Source organism: Pseudochaenichthys georgianus, chromosome 10 (genome assembly GCF_902827115.2).
Source record: "Pseudochaenichthys georgianus chromosome 10, fPseGeo1.2, whole genome shotgun sequence".
Lineage (NCBI taxonomy): Eukaryota > Metazoa > Chordata > Actinopteri > Perciformes > Channichthyidae > Pseudochaenichthys > Pseudochaenichthys georgianus.
Genome location: NC_047512.1, coordinates 23,544,932 through 23,564,894, shown reverse-complemented (window position 1 = coordinate 23,564,894; position 19,963 = coordinate 23,544,932). Strand labels below are relative to the sequence as shown.

Below are 19,963 nucleotides of genomic sequence, written 5' to 3'. Positions count from 1 at the left end.
TGACAGAGCGTTGGGCCAAGGCCGTCCTAGCTCCAGTGTATGGATATACAATCTCAGATAAACAAAGAGCAGCATTCCAACACAAGGGAAAATTAATACAGATGTGTTAATAACAGTTTGTTGGTTAGATTCCACTTTTTATATTTCAAAATAGTTTTTTATTGACAACAAGTCCTGAGTTTGATTTAAACAGTATAAACTATGTGGGATTGACTGAATATATTACAATGGGTGATGGGAATCAATGGGTATTATAATATTTGATGACAGTTAGAATATACTGAATACAACCAGCGTTATTTTCTAAGTCAATAAGTTAAAAGATCCACTACAGTATCTGTGTGCAGTCTGATGGTGATGCAACATCTGAATCATTCAATAACATGTATTCAATCCAATGACAACCAAAGGTAAATATGTATCCAATCTGCTTCGGGTTGGCAGCACGGTCCCTCCAAGTGGGATAGATCAGAAAGTGGGGACTAATTAATCACAAAGACATGGATGCACAAAAACTGTACTGACTTTCTCTGTCACAAACATGCATGCTTAACTTTCCAACCGTTCTCCTTTTCCACATGAACGCTCAAAACACATTTTGAATTGTAGGTGTTCTATTTTTTGGACCCCAGATATAGAAACATCACAAGACTCTGTCATCTTGAATTCATGACAACACATTGTTTGCATCTTTCTATGGTTAACAAGAAAAGCCAAAAAAGTCTTGATGAATTGAAGATAACGGCGGCCATTTTTAACAAGCGCAAAGCTTCATCAAAACATCAGTTTTTCAAACTCTCACCAAACTTGTGCAGTCTATAAAAATCGTAGTCAATTAATCAATCTCATTAAGTTGATCGTTGCTGCTTCCAAAAAATATGCATTTTGTTACAACCTCGCTATTTAAATCGCTGCTTTTCTGTAAATGGTCATTCAATCCACTTTGTTGTATGGAGTTTGCTGTGGTTAAACCCTGACCCCTTTATTTTTATTTTATTAAGACTTTCCTTCGTTTTTTGGATTCTTTGTCCGCTGTGGAGGCATGTAGTTTTTCTTCAAGAATTCAATGTTACACAGAGTGAGTTATTGATATACAAACGATTATTGAAGATCATCGAGTATCTCTTTAAAGTATCTCACGTGACCTTTCACCCACTTTGAGTTGTTGTTTTCTATTTTGTGACTCACTCAACCAAACCAATGGAAGTTACCTAAGCAGGAGGACCCATTTTACTGATGTCACTGACCCTAACTGCAGCACAGGAACCAGTGCTCCAATTAAACTGGTTTGGCTAGTGTGTTCCCAGACCTAAAGGCATCTGTGAAGCTTCCATGCCCTCCTCCTCCTCCTCCTCCTCCTCCTCCTCCTCCTCCTCCTCCTCGTTCTCTTCTTGGGATAAACAAGCAAATAAAAATGGAGCTGACAGGGTCAATGTATGGCGCTGGGAGAGGTGGATGATTCTCCGCTGCACTTTGTTGCACAACCTGGAGTGGGACTTGGAAAGCAATTAGTGTGTTTGAAGTGTGTGTGAATCAGGTCTGGTAAAATACTGCTTGCATCCTGGCCTCCTTTTTTTCCCTTTTACACATGCTGTTATGTAATATGTTTGTCCCTCACCATGAAGAGTGTTAATGTATATTGACTGATGGTTCAGGATCCATAATGACAAAAATGTAAAGAATTATTTATATTGGCAAGATCAATAAGTCAGCTCAGCTTCGAATCATCTGTTTCTGGATCTAAGGAAATACTGCAAATGGGAAAAAGGTTGTCTCACAGAGGGAGTCTGAAAAAATTGTCCCCAATGTCGCTGGGTCTTTATTCCTGCACTGTTTTACATTTGGTATTTAGAGTGCATTCACTCTGGGAAGTATGGCAAAAATGCCCACAATAGGAACATATAAGGCGAACTCATAAAGGTCAAAAGGCCTGAAGACTTCTCACCCTCTTTGGTCTCCATGTGTGAAACGTAATGGGAGAGGAGGGAATAGCAACAGTTGTGGTTGCTCTCTGGAAAACCATTCTATACGAGTATATTACATGATTAAATGTACACACTTTAAACCACTATACTGTTGTTTGATAAAAGCCAGTATGTTTTTTGGTTGATTTAGAAGTCTATCATGGCTTGGTACCGTGTACAATAACTCAGCTAGCTAACTAAAAGAGACAACTGTGATTTTCCTTGAGTGCACAAAAGCCATTTGTGGTTTGAGACAACTTTACCCTGTCGAAATGTTTTAACTATGCAAGTATAGTGTTTACATTGGAGGCTACTACATGGATGTGTACAAACTGAAGTATCCAAACCTTATACGGTCTATGATCAAAACACAGCACCATAGTGGATTTGGGATGAAGACAAGTACGAATTTAGAAAGAGACTAATGTGGAGAAACAGGTGAGCTTACCAGATCTCTGCACACCGCCCCTCAAACTGGCAGCTCAACGCTTCATTCGCAGTTGACGGCAAGACACACCTGAATCTGACCGGACGTGGTCAAGTTGCATTGTGGGTAATGTGGGTACCAGGTTTCGATAAGAAAAATAAATGAATGGATTATAAAAAGTAAAACTCTGGTTCTGCTGCATCAATTTAGATTGAGACTGAAAATGTTGCAGGACTGCAGTGTTGTTTTTTTACATTTGTGGCTAATAGCAAAAAGCACTCGTGCCAGATAAAGGGCTGAAAATAGAAATAGGATGAAAATGAAAACATCACCAAGTCAATAAACACAAACTCCATTGCTAACCTTCCGAGGGTGCCAGCCTTTAACCAGTGGGCTCAGGTGGATGGACTCTGAGTGGAGTTCCTTCGTTCCATTTTGAGAGTCGGCTCGTGGTCATGCACAGGTGGTAGCAATTTTGGGTCTGATAATCCCACGCCCTCCCCTGCGGGTCTACGACAGCCCCCTTTCCCGCTCACCCCACCTAGTCTGCCCCCTCGTAAACCTGTGCCCGTTCAGGCACTGCATAATCCTTTGTTGCCATATTAAACGCGGCCAAAAGTGGTAGTAAATTATGTTGTTTATGGCAAATTTCTGTAAACTCTTTGTCATGAAACTGCCGAGTGTAATCAGTGGGATGACCCACTGCCAGAGGACAGGGATTGTCACCATTGGAATCAAGCATGGAACCTTTTCAAGTCAAGTGAACAAAAGGCAGAGTTACAGGTCCAATACACAACATGATTGCAGACCAGCAGAGCATAACTGTTACCAACAATGTAAAAAAAAACAGGAACAAATGTTTAATTTTTAAGATTTTATTAAAATACGGTGTGGAGTTTACCATCGGAAGTTACCATCACAAACATGATTGTTTCTAATAAAAAAGTAAACAAAACAAAAATAAAGCTTAAGAGCCTAGTTACAGGAGATTTTTTTTTAGTTTTAGTTTTTTTGTTGTTTTTGCAGTCTGGTGAAAGAAAAACAAATCAATTCACAATGAGAGTGAGTGGAAAAAATGTTCACATGTTGTAAAAATACATTTCCCAATTTTAACATTACACACAGTCACTTTCAAACATTCATTCATTCATTCCTTGTTAGATGGTTAGATGTCAGTGCCAAAAGAAAGCAAAACAGAAACAAAGTTCAGACCTGTGCACAAAGGGGAACGATTGGGGGGGGTTTCTAAAAACGCAGGAGGCTGTTCTACATTCCGAGAGGAAAAACTTGGGACAAGGGACAGGAGACGGAGAGCGACTGCTGGAGGATATGTGTGCATTTGAACCCTGAGAGAGAAAAAGTGACCGATTCTCATTGTAATTTTCTGCTTTTTTTTTATTTTTATTGACAGACCACCCCAGTGTCCGCGTTGCCCTCCCCCTCCCAGCCGCACTGGGGCTCTGGCAGCACTGTGAAAGATGCTTTAAGAGCCCCAGGGTGGTGGCGGGTGGTGGTCGGGGGAATTCTCACACCCAAGAGTGAAATATCAGCTGTGGCTTTGTGAGCAAACACACTGTGCTTATCTGTTAGCCAACGCACATACACACTGCCAGGCTGACTATTCAGACAGCAAAAAATATATAACATCTTAATAATGCAAAGTACGAATTCACACTAAATATATGTTTTTGAGCCCCAAAACGAGGCCAAATGTGGTTCATCAGTGGAAAGAGAGATGCTGCAGATTGAGGCCTGCCTGGGTGTGAGGAGCTTTTAGCGGAGCGGCCTCGATAGCGGCCCGTTCTTTGCTGCTGGATGCGTCTCCTGACTTCACCTGCTGTGGTCAACTGTATTAAGGCAGTGAGTGGTTCCATGGCGACTTTCTATAACAGCTATTTTTACAGGGAGAGAAAAAGTAAGGCCCAGAGGATATCAGCTGGAAAGGACAGTTGGGGTAAGAAGGAAACAACATTTGACCAGGAAAGGGATATCATGTTTCTTCTCCAAATGTTTCAGTACAACATGTAGAACACAGACAGCATATCCATAAAAATGAAATCCTACAATAACACAGAATGGTTTTCATAACAGTGCACTGCTGAACTGAAAAATATATATATAATCATCAACAGCAAAAGTTTAAGATTACTATTATGCTCGTAATCCGAACTATGGGGGTTATTTTTAAAAATATATACTCATGACATGACAGAGGAGCCTAGCATCTCAGGACACAGACATGCTCCATGTCTCTCATAGACTCTGAGGGGAAACTGTACATCACTGGAAACTGACCACGACAAAAATGGCAACTCGGGTTGATAACACTCTGAGGGGGAAAGGCCGGGGAGCAGAGGGAAACAGCAAGATGACACAAATTCTTTAAGCCAATATTAATTCCCCTAAAAATGACCTCACATGCACTATAGATAGAGCAGCCTGACAATGAAGGGGGGGTAAAACAAAACTGCATCTATTACTACTGTTCTAGTTTTAAAAAACTAGCAGACCACGGCGACTGCCTTTTGTTTTTTACTTCTTTTTCCATAGCCAGAAAGATGGAGGTCGAAACACCCCAACTACAGTCTGAAGCTTAATAATGGGAAAGCGTTGTGCTGAATTTTCCCCGATGAGAAAATAAAGGTAAAGGCAAAGAGATACGCATTGGTTTTGAAGCCTGAGTATTCAGTGACCGAGAGCTAACCTAAAAAGGACTTTGTCAATTTGTTTCATGGGGCAATGTTTTTTTTTTTTGTATCATTACTGCTACAATTTCACAACCCTTCTGGTAAAGAATAGTAAATAAGTATCTAGAAAATCTGTACAAAAAATAAAAGGGTATGCACGGTACATTCAATATCTGTTACTGAGGTACTAGAAAGGTGTTCCCTTGACAGCAGGGCAACAGCGTTAAAGAGTTACTCCTAGGGACTATTCCTTTGGAAAGACAATAGCTTGTTATCATAACAGGGTGAGGGAACATACATCACACATACAAGCCCACACGCATGTCCAAACACACACCACTGTCATTAACAAAGCCAGCATGCAAGAACACTGGCCCGTTGCTCCTACAGGGAAACTAAACTCTACTGTCCCCTCACGCTTACTGGCTGATGAGCAGATGTGTGGGTATGTCATGATGGGGGGGGCGAGTGGAGGGTAGGTGGGTGCAGGGCGGTGATGGTACGTTGCAGTGAGATCTTATTAAAACAATAAGGCGGTGGAGGATCCCTGGTCACCCACTCTGTGTTCTGAACGTTGGCAGTGTGTGATCATGTTGCTCCTCACTGCAGCCAGCCTGTGATTGACTGAAGTTAGCAGTGTGCAACTCTTCTAGCTGAGCGCTCAGACAGCGCCCCCTGCTGGAGAGGCCTCCGTCATGATGTTGCTATTCAGGCCAGAAAAAGGCTGCTGCGTTTCATTCTGTGTGGACACTGAACTCACACTAAAGCTGCTGGCATGACATTTAAATTCATGCATCATGCTAGCCGATGTGACGCTATCATCTCATGACAAAACAATCCATTAGGGGCGAAGAATGTGTAAATTCACGGTTGCTAAAAAGGAGAGGGTCTCCGAAGTAAAGGGTGACAAAGGATGCTGGGTGTCACCATCTGAAGTTTGAGCCGAGCAGATGAACTGACGCTCAGAGAGCCACACTGACAACAATGTGGATCTTTCTGCCGAGCGAGCGCATGGCGGTGCCAGGGAGAGCTAAGGGCCAAACTGGGCTGAGGGGCAGCTGAACGTCTGGAAGGGAGGACAGGATGTACGGTTTGTGATTCTGTCTGGTTTTCTTAAGTACACATTTTCCCCGTCACAAGAAAGATGTAGGGGGAGAAGGGGGAAAAAGAAGATAGGAAGGAGAGAGCAGTAACATGAGCCATTAATGTACAAAAGGGGGCTTCCACCTCTCTGCCTCTGAACCTCTACTGGTTGGAGGACAGACAGACTGTAAAGCCTCATGTCAGAAATGCTTCTTTTTTTTAACAAACAAACATTAACACCTAGAACCACAACAGGTCAACTTTCCATTAAAACAACAGCCAACTAAGGATATAAACCAATCCAATCATTGAATCCTTGAGAATACAGTTATTGCTGACGTTGTGGGGGAGTGAAGGGGAGGGGGGGGGGGGGTTGGTGGCAGGTGAGTTGGTGAGATGAGGATGGAGGGAAGTGTGTGTTCTTCTGGATGGGTAAGGGGCTAGCTGTGGCTGGTCACTCCAGGGGCTGGTTTAGTGATCTGAAGAAAAAGACTGTAGATCTACATCAGGTCAAACTGGCGCTGCCGATGTTCTGCTGTGTCTGATGCTGCGGGGCGGTGGTGGAGGTTGGGAGGGGGGTTGGTTTCCAGAGGTGACGGAATGTGCTGGCGACGGTAGGGGGGGCTATTGGTCGGACGGGATGTCTCTGTCTGCTTCGGCCTTATTGGGGGAGGGGGCGTGGGGGGGGTGGGAGACAGGGGTGAGGCCGTGCGCCAGGGTTCCTGTAACAAGGCTTTCGACCACTGCTCCCGCTCCTGCGAGACCCCCTGCTGCTGCAACATTGATCAGACCTGGAGGAAATCTGAAACACACATTTCAAAAATAAAATCATCTAAAAGTTGCCGTTTTAATTTTGAAAAATAAAACTACTGTTCAAGCGCCGTCCCGTTCTCATGTTCCACATCCAGCCCGCTCACCTGTAAGTGGCTCCGTTGAGTTCTGGGTGAACAGTGGCGGCCTCCATGCTGGGCCACTGAGAGGCGGCCATCAGGTACTCCTTATTCACGCAGTTCTTCAGACTGTCAGGGATTCGTCCTGGTGCGAGGAAAAGAGGCCGTCAATCATAGCAACGTTTTATCCAGCTGATTAGTTTCATAGCTCTAAACGGGGGTTGCAGATAAAGATGGCCGACGCGTTCGCTCTCCCAAAGTGAAGCCAAAGTATCTCAGTCACCCTCTAGCGGCATTATAGGTCATGGTTGTGTATGGGACATGGGCTAATTAAGCGTGTTTAACTTGTCTTACATTTTACAGTAAGACTCGAGTGTTTGTGTCTTTGATCACCATATGCCATATGAAAATATTAGATTTCCATACAGAGAAATAAAAAGTGTGCGTCTTGGCCACAGCTCACTAATTAAAGTAAACTACATACTAATGTTGGCATTAAAACAACTCATTTGAATATGTTATGTTGGGCTCGATCAACTGGTCTGTACAATAACCTGGATTGTTATGAAGTACCTCGTAATGTAAAAAAGTGAGGTATGGGATGATCCACCATTTATTTAAAACCCGTCTAATCTGTAAATGTCAGGCACGCTCTGACCATCAGTCACATCACCATACATTTAGCAAAACCATTAGCAAATAAATACAACAATACAAAGAAGGGGAGCTCGATTATGGCAAAAATCATAATCTCGATTATTTGGGTCAATAATTGATCACGATTATTCAAAACAATTATCCATTTACTTTGAAAACATACATTTCTTGGAGAAAATTTTTTTGAACAGTATGTTTTTAACAGTTGCTTGCCCTGAACTTTAAGAATAATTCAACTGAAAAACCAATACAAAAAAAATGTCATTTGAAAAAATAAAATAAAAGTAATAATACAAAAATAATCATTTTATTTCGATTACGTTGTTTTCGTAATCGTTGCAATCCATAATCGTAATTGCGATTAATTGAGCTGCCCTAATACAAAGAGCAAATAATAATAATAATAATAATAATAATAATAATAATACTACATGTTATTTATATAGCGCTTTTCCTGGTGCTCAAAGCAGATACATTGCAACTTGAAGTGGGAATGTGTAGATGGTGTCTTCACTGCATCTTAATATTTCATTTACATTCTCTTCATCCACCGGCTTGTTTAGTGAACAGCGTCTTACCGGTGATGGCGCGGCGGACCTCCCTGGCGGCCTCCTCCCGAGCCTCCACAGAAGCCTGCTCGCTGTACCAGGATGTGTGCGGGGTACAGATCAGGTTTGGGGCATCCTTCAAAGGGCCCGTTGAAAAACTGTAAAGAAGGGCAAAGGTTGTTACGGAGAAGAGAAGTTAGATTGTGTATCGCGCACAGCTATCGGGTGTTACTTGTGTATCATGGTTACCTGAAAGGTTCCGTCTCATGCACGTCCAGGGCAGCCCCTCGTATCCGACCCTCTTTCAGAGCCTGAGCCAGTGCTTTCTCGTCAACCAGACCGCCTCTTGATGTGTTCACCAGGAAGGCTCCCTGACGCATCTGTATCACAGAGTAAGCGATAATATGATTAAACTAAGGGCAAAACAATCCAAGAGAAGGCTGAAACCTGAAATCTGCGGCACAAATATATTCTGTTATTACTCTTCTAATCTATAACACAGACCACAACATGAAAGCAACGTTTGGTTCTGGCCAAAAATCATTTGTCATCATTTAGATTGTCTAGACTATTGGGCTCCAACAATGCCCGCCAAGTGTTTGAGTCAGGATATCAAGCTGCATGTAAAAACTAAATGCCGATTCTCGCAGGTAATGTCTGAACTGCCTCCCTTTATTGCCAGGATGTCAACCAAGTGGTAACCTGAACAAAACTAAATGTCAGACTACAATTAGGGCACAGCCATTGTGCTAAAGCAGCAACTTACTGTGCTGATGGAGTCTAAATTAACGCTGAGTTGAAATTATTTTCTACAGTTAATCTTCTCACTATCCTCACAAATAACAAACGAGGAAAATGAGACAGGAGTGCATAAGTGGAAAAAGACAACACAAATGTAGAAGAAGAAAATGTGCGTATAAAGAGGCAGATATGAGACGTGTTCAAAGTGCATCCGCACACCTGTTTGATGGTGAAGTCATTAATGAGGTGGTGGTTGTGCTCGTTGAGGCTGCAGTGCAGGGACACGCAGTCCGAGTGGATCAGCAGGTCCTGCAGGGTGGCCATGCGCTGCAGGCCCAGTGAACGCTCCACACCGTCAGGCAGGTAGGGGTCATAAAAGATCACGCCAAAACCAAAGGCCTTAGCCCGCAGAGCCACGGCTTGGCCAACACGCCCTGGAAGACAGAGAGAAATGTTATAGATATAGTCTGTTGTGACCTTGCTGGACAGAAAATAGGAATCGGCCTTTAAATTAAGGATAAATACAGAACTGTTTTCCCTGGATCATTTACTGTTGCTTGAATTAAACTCCTAAAGCACTTCCGCAAAACATCATCGCGGTTCAGGTAAAAGCCAATAGTACAGTTTCCCTTCTCATATAAGCTTTTATATGGAGGTTTGTTTCATTTGAGGAAAACCCGCTTAAAGTATGCCAATAATCCCTTTCCCATTACTGGTGTGTCCAAGAAAGCAGGTTTAGTAAACACTGACGGTGGTTACACATTTTTGGTTCAGGGAATGAATGCAGAGTGTAACCTTTCCCATTGATTACCAACAAAGGTTGGTTGTCCAGTGAGGAAGAGACTTTAGACATATTCTTTCAAATACTGTAATACCTAGTAATGGTGGCCACTAACTACTCTAAACACGTCCACACTCTTAACTTACCTAGACCGATAATGCCCAGCGTCTCTCCGCGGATACGAGCAGCGCCGCCAGCTACCTCTCTGATCTGCTCCACACTCGAGGCGCGGGTTCCCTCCCGGAGGGCCTGGTGCATCCAGGTGACTCGCCTGTACAGGTTCAGGATCAGACATAGCGAAGTGTCGGCTGTCTCCTCCACAGATGTAGCTGGCACATTACAGACTGCAATGCCTGGGTGATCAGTTTAAAGAAGGAAAGAAATATTAATCCCTCCGTTTCAGCTCATGGTTGACTGTGACAATATGTTTAAAGTTCCACCCACTCACCGAGCTCAGCAGCCGCTTTGATGTCAACGTTGTCGAAGCCGGAGCCAATCCTGACAATTATGCGTAGGCCTTTAAACTTTTCCAAGTCATCTCTGGACAGAGTAATGGTGTGGTAGAGCAGAGCAGCCACTGCCTCGTTTAGCACCTAGCAAACACAAACGCAGCATGAATACTTTGAATCACATCAACCTGCACTTGACACTTAAATATCTAAGCAAATAAAGGGACATGAGAGTCACATAGATGTTTTTACAATGGCATTAGCAATCAGAAAATGACACCAGTAAGGACAAACAGATGATAATGCTGCGTGGGGTCTGGGTGCCGTGTTGGCGGGACGTTGCGCGGGACGTTGCGCGGGACGTTGCGCGGGACGTTGCGAGGCTCGCTGCTGCGAGGAGCGGACAGTGTGAGCTGGCTTACTGGTGTGGTTTCCTGCTTGCTGCGTGGCCGTCTGCGAGACAGCGAAATCCAGCCCGAGCACACACACACACACACACAGCCACAGCCTGGCTGTGAGTCTGTGTGCTCACACACAGCCTCACAGCCTACTTAACGGCTCCGCGGATTGGTCCATTTGGACCAATGGGTCGTCGTTACGTCACAGTGACCAGGAAGGGGGAAAAAATGGAAAAAGACAAATCTCCAACGAGGCGTTCTGGGGCAGCATAGACAGGTATTTTCTGTGTTAGAGTTTTACTCGCTACAGGGTGTACTTTGAGGGTTTGTGACTTTGCAGACCGTTTACATGCAGAAAAAGCTACATAATACACAAGGGGACGGGTAATAACCGGAAAAGCATGACATGGGACCTTTAATAGAGACAGTTCCTCTAAATAGAAGGATGTAGGAAGTATTTTTTGGGTACAACACAGATAACACTTTTATGTTTTTAGATGTCCGTCCTACCTTCTCATGAATCTCTTGGGTGGACTGGGCATCGCAGAAGGCCACTGTGGCCACATCTTTGAGGATGGGCATCTCTACAGTGCAGTCGCGCCCGTCCAGCAGGGCAACCAGGGGCCGCGGGTGCATTGGCCCGTTGAGGATGGGGGGTCGGATACCTGAGTCCAGCAGGAAGAAGACAATGTTGGATATCAAGTCCATGGCAAGAGGTTAAATATTCAATGACAAATCTGGGTAATGCTTAAAAATGTAAAATTATTTTTGTGACACACATTTTCACACAACGTGCTGATGACCAGGAGATCTCAGCGGTTAATTGTTTAATATTTAACCTTAGAGAATATATTTGACGGCTACGCATGTTGGTCTGTAGCTACGCTGTCCAGCTCTGTGGCTCTCAGAGACAGCAGAAGAAAATGCATGTAAGGGAGTACAAATCTTTTCATTCAAAATGTATGCGTCATTTGATCCATTCTTCTGAATTTATCAAAGACCAGCAAATAAACTTCTAAGAAAGAATATGGGAGGATAATGATCGGAATCTGAGGAAACGTTCAAATGACCTGATCAAAATGAGACAATAAACCACTGAAGCCAACAGAATATAAAATAACACAAAACAATAAAATGATAGCACCTCTAAACTGATCTATTCATAATGCTGCCAAACCTCTTGAAATCAACTCAAATGAAAGCACCGATTTTATATCACCTTATTTTTGTTTTCTTCCTCTTGAAATTAACTGGTTGGTGATAGGCTAATTGATGTCAAGCTACCAGGAGCAGATTAACCAACAACATATATCCCTGATGATGATGACACTCGGTGTCACTTCAGAACCAGCAAGGATAAGAGACTAATGACTCAACACTCTGCATTTCCCATGTCTGGACTATCAGATGTGTTTTGTGTCATCATACCCTCAGAAAACCTTCTCTGCACGCATGGCTAAAGTTAACAGGCCTGACTGCCACACTCCTAAGACAATAATAACTCAGACTTTTATGACTCTCTTTTTCCAACACATCCGCCACCGACACCTTGAAGGAACCACAGGGATGATGTGTGTAAGGGCTCTATAGTTACATAGGGATGTGTAACTAAATATGTGATGGGGCGTGGAGAGGGTCCAGCATCCTAGCATATTTGGTATCAACCTCCAACTTTGTTTCGTCATCTCAGGAACCAGCATACACCGAGCCACTTTTATCGATACATGTCAGTTACACTTGGGAGTGTAGACTCCTCCGAATGGGAAAGTTAGATTTTGGCTAATGAAGCAGAAGTCTGGGAACCCGACCTGCCACTGTATGAGAAGTGCTCACACAGAGGGGAGGGGCTGGGATGGGAGGGGGAGAGGTTATGGAGTGTGGCGGCTGGGGGGGGGGAGGGGTGGAGAAAACTGCGGGGTCTCGGTGAGGAGGCGGTGGGGGTTCACGAGGGGGTCTGAGTCATGACCTAAATTCTCATGTCTGGAAGAGTCCCTCCTTCCTATTTCCCTCCTTCTTAAGACACATAAACACACACCTTACTGACAACGATCTGTATATTTGCACCATGGCCATTTACCATTATGCCAACAAAGGAAATGTTGCATGTCAAAAATAAATCAATGCCATAAAAAAATGATACTTCTCAGCCAATGCATTGATGTTAAATAAGAGGAAATGAACACCAACTGTCAGCGAAGCAGCTACGACCTCTCTCCCTGTAATCTTTTCAGCAGTCTTTGGCTTGTACTAACCACATGAACACACTATCTTGTCCCTGCTTTGTAACAGGTGTGTGTGTGGCCGGGTGGGGGCGTGTGGCTAGCTGGAACATTTACTTGGACAGAGGGCAGGAGGTAATGGTGAGACTGCAGAGGAGGGAAGGGAGCTTGTAGCCGCGGGTGGAAAACAAATATTTGTGAACACTTCCTCTAACATCCGAGCCTTTCCCAATACATGCATGAAGCCCACACAGGCAACATAAATCAAGAAAAATACACCATAGTCACCGTTACAAAAAATGCAATACAATGTACTGCAGTCCATTTAGCAGTGGGATTCACATTCATCGCAGATGGCTAAAGAATGCTAACAGGCCAACCGCTACACGCTGAACACACAAAGACACGCTTACTGTGTAGAAAAACCCAAAAGGGACTCATCACAAAGACCCCTTCAGAATAAAAGTAGATCTGGAAATATACAAGTAGACCTACACAAAGAGTAATTTGAGTAAAGGGCACTGGCATACCCGAGGCCTACTAAGCACAAGCATGGCCGCACACACAATACAATTCATTCAGTGATTCATTCATTCTCCCTCCCTCTCCCTTTCTTTCCCCTCACTCCCTCCTCCTCTTCTCTCTCCCTCTGGCTGCAGTTGTAGGAGTAAGAGGTGAGGGGGGAGGGGCAGCAAACGATGATAATGCAGCAAGCAGCAGTACTCCACCCAGACGCAGCTAGACACACACACGGCTATTCAGTTCCTTCTTGACGGCTGCGGCAACACCAGTTCGCGCTGAACACAAAAGGGGAAACTGCACACACAAAGCTGCTCTAAACCCAAACCTACAGACCTCTCCCCGCACAGTTCACACATTTCAAAAACACATGCCAAAATAGAAAACACATGAGCACCGGGCCTAACCTTGCATTATGAAGTCTGTGTGAGCCTGTCTTCCTCTCTCTCTCTCTCCCTCTCTCTCTCGCCTTGCTCTCCCTCTATCGCTCTTTTTTCTCCCTCTCTCTCTGTCAGCCTGCTCTTGGCTGGCTGGATCCCAGCTGTCATCCACGCCCAGCCCCTCCCCCACGGCTAGCCTCCAATCACAGGCAGTCCCATTGTAGGCCAGCCAACCAGCACTAACCTCATTAGAATAGCCAGGGCTGAGGCCGAGGGCGGTTTGTGCTGTTGTCGTTTTTTAAAGAGACAGCTGGCCCGTTTCCCTGTAGCTGCGGCCACGACCCTTCACCCTGTCCTCTCCCTCTCACCCGTCTCCAGAGACCCACCCAGACTGTTCCCTCCATTTTAGTACACCCTTATGTCTGATCTCCATCGTCTACTCTCCCCTCTACAACAGCTCAACAACAACAACTATCACTTTTAGAAATCTGCACTAACCGTCACATACACAAACACTTGTTATCAACATAAAAAGTTAACTTATTAAGTCTTCAGCATGAAATACACTGCAAACGTTCATCTGTACATTCCTTGCATTCCAATTTAACCAAAAAAGTTTACAAACAACAACTTCCTACACAGCGCACTCAAGAGGCGGTAAGAAATACAATCAGGGTCAACGTTTCAACCAGTCTGCTCACAATACTAGAGGTTAAGAGCACAGCGGAGGACTCTGAACAGTAGCCTTTAATCAGCATTTAAAGAACAATGTTCCTAGAGCTATAAATAAAAACCAGCAAAGATATTACAGACAAATGATACAAACATAATATGAAACTGTCAGCATCTGGTTTCACATAAATGCAAAACATTGTTTCATTTTTCAAGTTTAATAAAAAGGTACACTTTGCCCTCATTGGTTTGACTACATACTTAAGAAAGTTGCTGGATGAAGCTGAAAGGTTGACACTTGCAATCAGGTACAGGGCTTTAACTTATTATTTAGTTTCCAAGGAAATGTCTAAAAATGCTAGTCCAAAACCCAAAGATATTCAGTTTAATAAAATGCAAAAAAGAAAAGCATGAATATGTCAAAGGCGGAAAACAAAATTGTCTGCTATTTTTGCAAGAACAATTTCTTTATCATTTAATGAAAATAGTTGGCTTTTTTCCTTTCAGTCGACCAACTAACTAATTAGTTAGTTGACTTATTATGTAGGGCTTTTTTTTTATTTGTGTACAGGGCCCAATTGTCTGATGTATCAGTGTTTGTGTGTGGCTGTATAAAATAAATGTCATAAATATATATATATAAAATCGGAGACCGCCTCTGCCCTAAACCACCTCACAGGCAGATACAAATACATATTCAGATACCCTCTGTCTGCCGATACAAGTTGACAGATCTCTATGATTTTTTAATAGTGTGTATATATATATATAATGTTTTAATTTACTTAAAAGCAACAACAACAAAAAAGCATTGCAAAGGGAATCTAGTTTTCTACTGTGCATACAGTGTAAGATTTTTTGTTTTTAGAGAGTACTTGTCCATGGACAAGTGAGTTTGGCAATTTACTTGTCCGAATACATTTTTCACTTGTCCATAAAAATCGATCGGCATCGTATTTTACATTTTCCCACGGTTTTTACGGCAAGATTTTACTGCATCACACATAGGGTTGGGTATCGTTTGGATTTTAACAATTCCGGTTATGCTTTTCGATTCCGGTTCTTTTCGGTTCTCGATTCTGGTTCTTTGAGAGGGTAAATGAGTCCCATGACAAACTGGGAGAAAAATGTATTTATGAAAACATTAAGTCAAATCTGTATTCCTATTTACAAATCACTTCATACTGTTTAATTTTGTTACGCTTATTGAATAAATTATATAAAAATAATTGTTTAGTTAGTTCTAAGTGGTGCAGTTTGAGAATGTACAATTGGCCCAGTCTCCTCTGATGTTGCACTGCAACCTGCCTGTGAGACAGAGTCCAACCACACAGTCTGTGTGTCCAACACATGTCCTGCAATAAACATGCTGCAGCTGCCCAGCTGCTCACTGTTTGTAAAAGTAAATAAATAGTATTTTCATTTCAATAATGTACTTTCTATACCCTGCTTCATAAACAATACTGACATCCCTGTGCTCCTCCGAGTCTGGGGATGTGAGGACAGCGCGAGGACACAGGGAGGGAGGCTGATTTAATTCATAAAGGAAATGGCGGTCAATATGAACAATATAGGAGCTAAAACGCGTAATAACCTTCATTACGTGTTAGAGAAAGAACATAAGAAAGTTTGACAAATATGAGGCTGTTAAACGGGCAGCGGATCAGCTGTGTGTAGAAAGAGAGCGAGACGCTGCACCATGCAGCGATCAGCTGATACGGCAACACGATACGGAGAATAGGGAGAGAGAGCTGCGGTCCACGGGGCTCGGCCTCCGCCTCCTGTCCTCACAACTCTTATTAATCCCGGTACTGGACAATAGTTATTATTTGTTCTTACTCGGATCCGAGTTTTGCTTCCCAAGCCTGCCAATGTGCTACACGTCCCGCCCTGCTCCCATCTAACAGTACAGAAAGCGGCAAGATGCATTTCCTAAGGAATCGACAAAAAAACAATAGCGGTCACGGACAATTTGCAAATTAGTTCTACCTTTCGTAAGCTGAATTTATCAATAATTTGTCAATAAATAAGGGCGAAAAACGTCACTTGTCCATCGGACTAGTGTTAATTTTGTTGACTAAAACTATGACGAAATATGTTTGTCAACGACCTTTTTTTCCATGAGGAAAACGAGACGATGACAAGACGGCAGTAAACAATAACTGTAACGAAATCATCATGCAATATCGTTGACGAAAAGTGACGAGACGAAAATGTAGTTTACTAAATAAAAACCATGCCAAAATCTCTCTTTACTTTCGTTGACGAAAAATGAGGAGACGAAATATTATCAAAGATAACGTTACATCTCTGATAGTCAGTTTTTCTCCCAGCAGTCCCCTTTCCGGTGCTGCGGCACTGGCAGGGCAGCAGTTGTGTGTGTCTGTGCTGCGAGCGGTGGTAGATTTGAATTACACCGGGCAGCGACACATTGTTAACGTGAAAGTCTCGGGTCTAACTCATGGTCTAACTAACCTTATTTAACAGAAAATAAAATGGCAACAACAGGGCTTGGGAGCAGTGGTCGCACTCGCGTTAACCGAATACCCCCCCGCCAGCGCGAGTGAGTGATACATTGTGCACTCGACGGATAATAATGGATTATGACGGAAATGTTACAATCCTGTCCGTCAAAATGACTGACAACGAAAAAATCTAAAGCCACCACTGCTTAGGAGAAAGAAACGATGTGATATTTGGGCCCATTTTCGCTACAATGAGGCGGAGAAAAAAAGCGGATGCATTGTTTTATCAGAAGGGAAGCAATGTGGCCATAACACAGGTAAAAACACCACAAACCTGACCAGATACTCTCTGCAAAGCTGCATTCTTAATCATTCAACCTGTGTTTTTCATCAAATAAGGACAAGATATAATCTTATTTATTTATATATACTAAAATGACAAATTATTGGTTTTGGCTAGACTAGTTTGACTGAAATGTTCTATATAATCTGATGACTAAAAAATACTCAACAGTTTTCATTGACAAAAAGTAGACTAAAATAATTAGTTTTCTTTGACTAAAATAAGACTAAAATACTCAGACTTTTAGTCGACTAAAACTTGACTAAATAAAAACAGGATGAAGGTGACTAAATATGACTAAAACTAAAAAGAAAATGTAATACAGGACTAAGACTAAAACTAAATAGCTGACGAAATTAACACTACATCGGACAAGTCAATTGAAAGATCTACTTGTCCGATATTGTAAATAACACGTCCCGGAGGGTGGGACGTGTGCTTTTTCGCACACTGGCATATGACAATAAATGCTTGATATGAATACTAATGACACTGTAAAAAAGTCACACCCGAATAGCATGGTAACTAGACAGGTGAAGGTTGGGCCCCATATATCACATTAAAAAAACTGATATGCACAATAATAAAACCTCATTAATGTAAGCTTTTGCTTCCGTTTAGTTTGTGTATGAGTATTTTATGAAATCTCACCCTCACAAATGCGGTCAAGTCTCTGTCGCTTGACCTGTTTGTGTTTGTCCATCAGAGCCATAGACCACGCAGTCTAAACCTGGGACAGAGAAGAACAGATCCAGGTGCTTTGGATTCTTTTTAATGTTGACCACGTAGTTTCCCCTGCAGACAAATTAGAAAAACAGTCAATTAAGACAAATTGAACTGCCTAATAACACATTATATAGAAAAAATTATCAAAACATCACAAACAAAATAAAAAACAGAATTGCACTAGATTGAATTTCTGTGTGCTAACATTTTGAAGTGACTTAAATGTACAGGTGGGAAAAAGTATATGTAGGCCTATGTGTAATTAAAAGAAGGACATGATGTCAAACAACTTGAAGAATCCAGGCTGAACAGCAAAGACTCACAATTGTGTAAACATGTTTAATGCATTGAATTAGCCAAGAAATGGGTTATACTAGTGAACTATTTTTACAGTTACACTCACTCACCTGGAGAACAATGTCCGTTGTGCCAGTCAGATTGCCAACTTAGTTTACACTGTAAACAAATAAAGTGGATATTGATCAAAGTATGAACATTAACAATATTAATCCAGAATGAATACAGGTGGTTTGTCATGAAGACCTATATCACCAACTTCATGTCATTGATTGACATCACTGACAAGTGTGTTTAGATAATAGGTAACTTGTGCTCATAACTCTTAGTACTGGATAATACATCATCACTTTACTAGACAATTTTTTTACTTTTTGGAAGTTTTGGATCATGGTCAACAACTTTGTTTTCGCTTGCAATAATAACACAACTCTCTCATACAACGCATTTATACATTTCTGTTCAACAATACCGCTGCCAGTCAACGTTAGTTTACAGAACCAGTAGGTATTTTAACGATAACCTTACGGTGAAACTATCAATGGTCCGGGACCCCCTCGTTAGCATCAAAGTAACCGTTAACTAGCTAACTAGCTTGTGGTGCTAGCAAAACCGTTTATTGGTTATCGAGAACAGGGTGGAGAATATTAAAATGTTCCATGCAAATACATGAGTCGATAGGCTGTTCGGAGATAAGTATATCCTAGTTAGTCTCTTCGCTTTGAGATAGTTTAGCTTGCCTTAACTTCTGTATCCCGGTCCCGGCTAATGCTAACTAAATAAATAGCACGACAGTTAGCTAGCCAAGCTAACCCAAATACAAACATTAAGCAGCTAACATTTTAATGAAAACTACAATTTCCTTCCAACTCCCGAATATTCTCAGCATTTGTTCTTATTCAGCCACCCCAATGTTATAAATCATGTCAATTAAAATGAAAAAACATAGCTACATGTATGAAGCGTTTGCAGAGTTGCTAACGTTAGCTAGCCAGCGCCGTTAACTAGCGTGCCGCTGAGTGTGGGAGAGATGCAGGCGGAGGGGGACAGCCCATTTCGTCCGATTTGTTATCAGCGAGTGGTGCTACATGTGAAATATCTGACCCAGAAGCTATAAAGTGGAATAATCATACAGGGAAATGTGAATCGTACACATGGCTGAATCCAGGCAAGACTACTTTTAAACCCAGTGACCAAATCTTGCAAAAAATGTCAATTATTTACCCCGGATAAACTCTTTCAGGAGTGCTGAAACAGTGTGCGTGCGTCGGTGGTGTTCGCTCTCTCCCGATCGCCATGAAATTAGACAAAAGAGGAAGTGGCTGTTGGTGGGGGGGTCAGACAGTCTGTGAAAAAGCATCGGTGGACTGGAATGAGCGCCCTCACCTTACACGGCGGATCGGCATGCATAATATTACGACTCCAGAATAATAAATGCTTGTTTACAAAACTATACCAACAACTTTCTGGCTAAAGTTTAACTTTTTCTGCTCTTGATTTTCAAAGTTCCAACCATGTAATCGTCTTTAAATAAGTTATTTGTTACACTCTTTTTAACATTATTCAGATTTTTTTGTTCAACCTTTATTTTTTTCACTCGAAACTGAACATCAAGCTAAGCATTCATATCTGCAGTTTGAAAAATCTAAATTGATTAAACTTTCAAACAAATCAAGTTTATTCTGAATTTAGCCACTAGGTGTCACAATAATCCTCT

At 42.4% G+C, this 19,963-nt stretch overlaps 1 protein-coding gene across 3 annotated transcripts; it reads right to left on the bottom strand.

Moving 5' to 3' along the window:
- Window positions 1–3,250: 3,250 nt before the first annotated feature.
- On the bottom strand, window positions 3,251–19,593 carry ctbp1 (C-terminal binding protein 1). Of its 3 annotated transcripts, none has more exons than XM_034092580.2 (11): window positions 19,471–19,593; window positions 18,357–18,405; window positions 17,875–18,018; window positions 11,136–11,290; window positions 10,227–10,371; window positions 9,925–10,131; window positions 9,217–9,431; window positions 8,506–8,636; window positions 8,287–8,414; window positions 7,079–7,196; window positions 3,251–6,963 (listed from the first exon to the last, which is right to left on the bottom strand). In XM_034092580.2, exons 3-11 carry the CDS (start codon window positions 17,933–17,935, stop codon window positions 6,786–6,788), a joined length of 1,338 nt encoding a protein of 445 aa, XP_033948471.1. In that variant the 5' UTR covers window positions 17,936–18,018; window positions 18,357–18,405; window positions 19,471–19,593; the 3' UTR covers window positions 3,251–6,785. The 3 variants fall into 3 exon arrangements, with proteins under 3 accessions (XP_033948471.1, XP_033948472.1, XP_071060745.1); XM_034092581.2 differs by lacking the exon at window positions 19,471–19,593 and adding an exon at window positions 19,200–19,285; XM_071204644.1 differs by lacking the exons at window positions 17,875–18,018; window positions 18,357–18,405; window positions 19,471–19,593 and adding an exon at window positions 13,771–13,851.
- Between the last annotated feature and the right edge of the window lie 370 nt (window positions 19,594–19,963).

What these genes read in the sequence shown, in the direction of transcription:
- ctbp1 (XM_034092580.2), bottom strand. Translation starts at nt 17,935, where the DNA reads ATGGCTCTGATGGACAAACACAAACAGGTCAAGCGACAGAGACTTGAC. An exon ending in CCCAAGAGATTCATGAGAAG is followed by an intron (nt 10,372 to 11,135) that starts GTAGGACGGACA and finishes TGTGTTTGCTAG; the next exon opens with GTGCTAAACGAGGCAGTGGC. An exon ending in CTCAACGGAGCCACTTACAG is followed by an intron (nt 6,964 to 7,078) that starts GTGAGCGGGCTG and finishes TGTGTGTTTCAG; the next exon opens with ATTTCCTCCAGGTCTGATCA.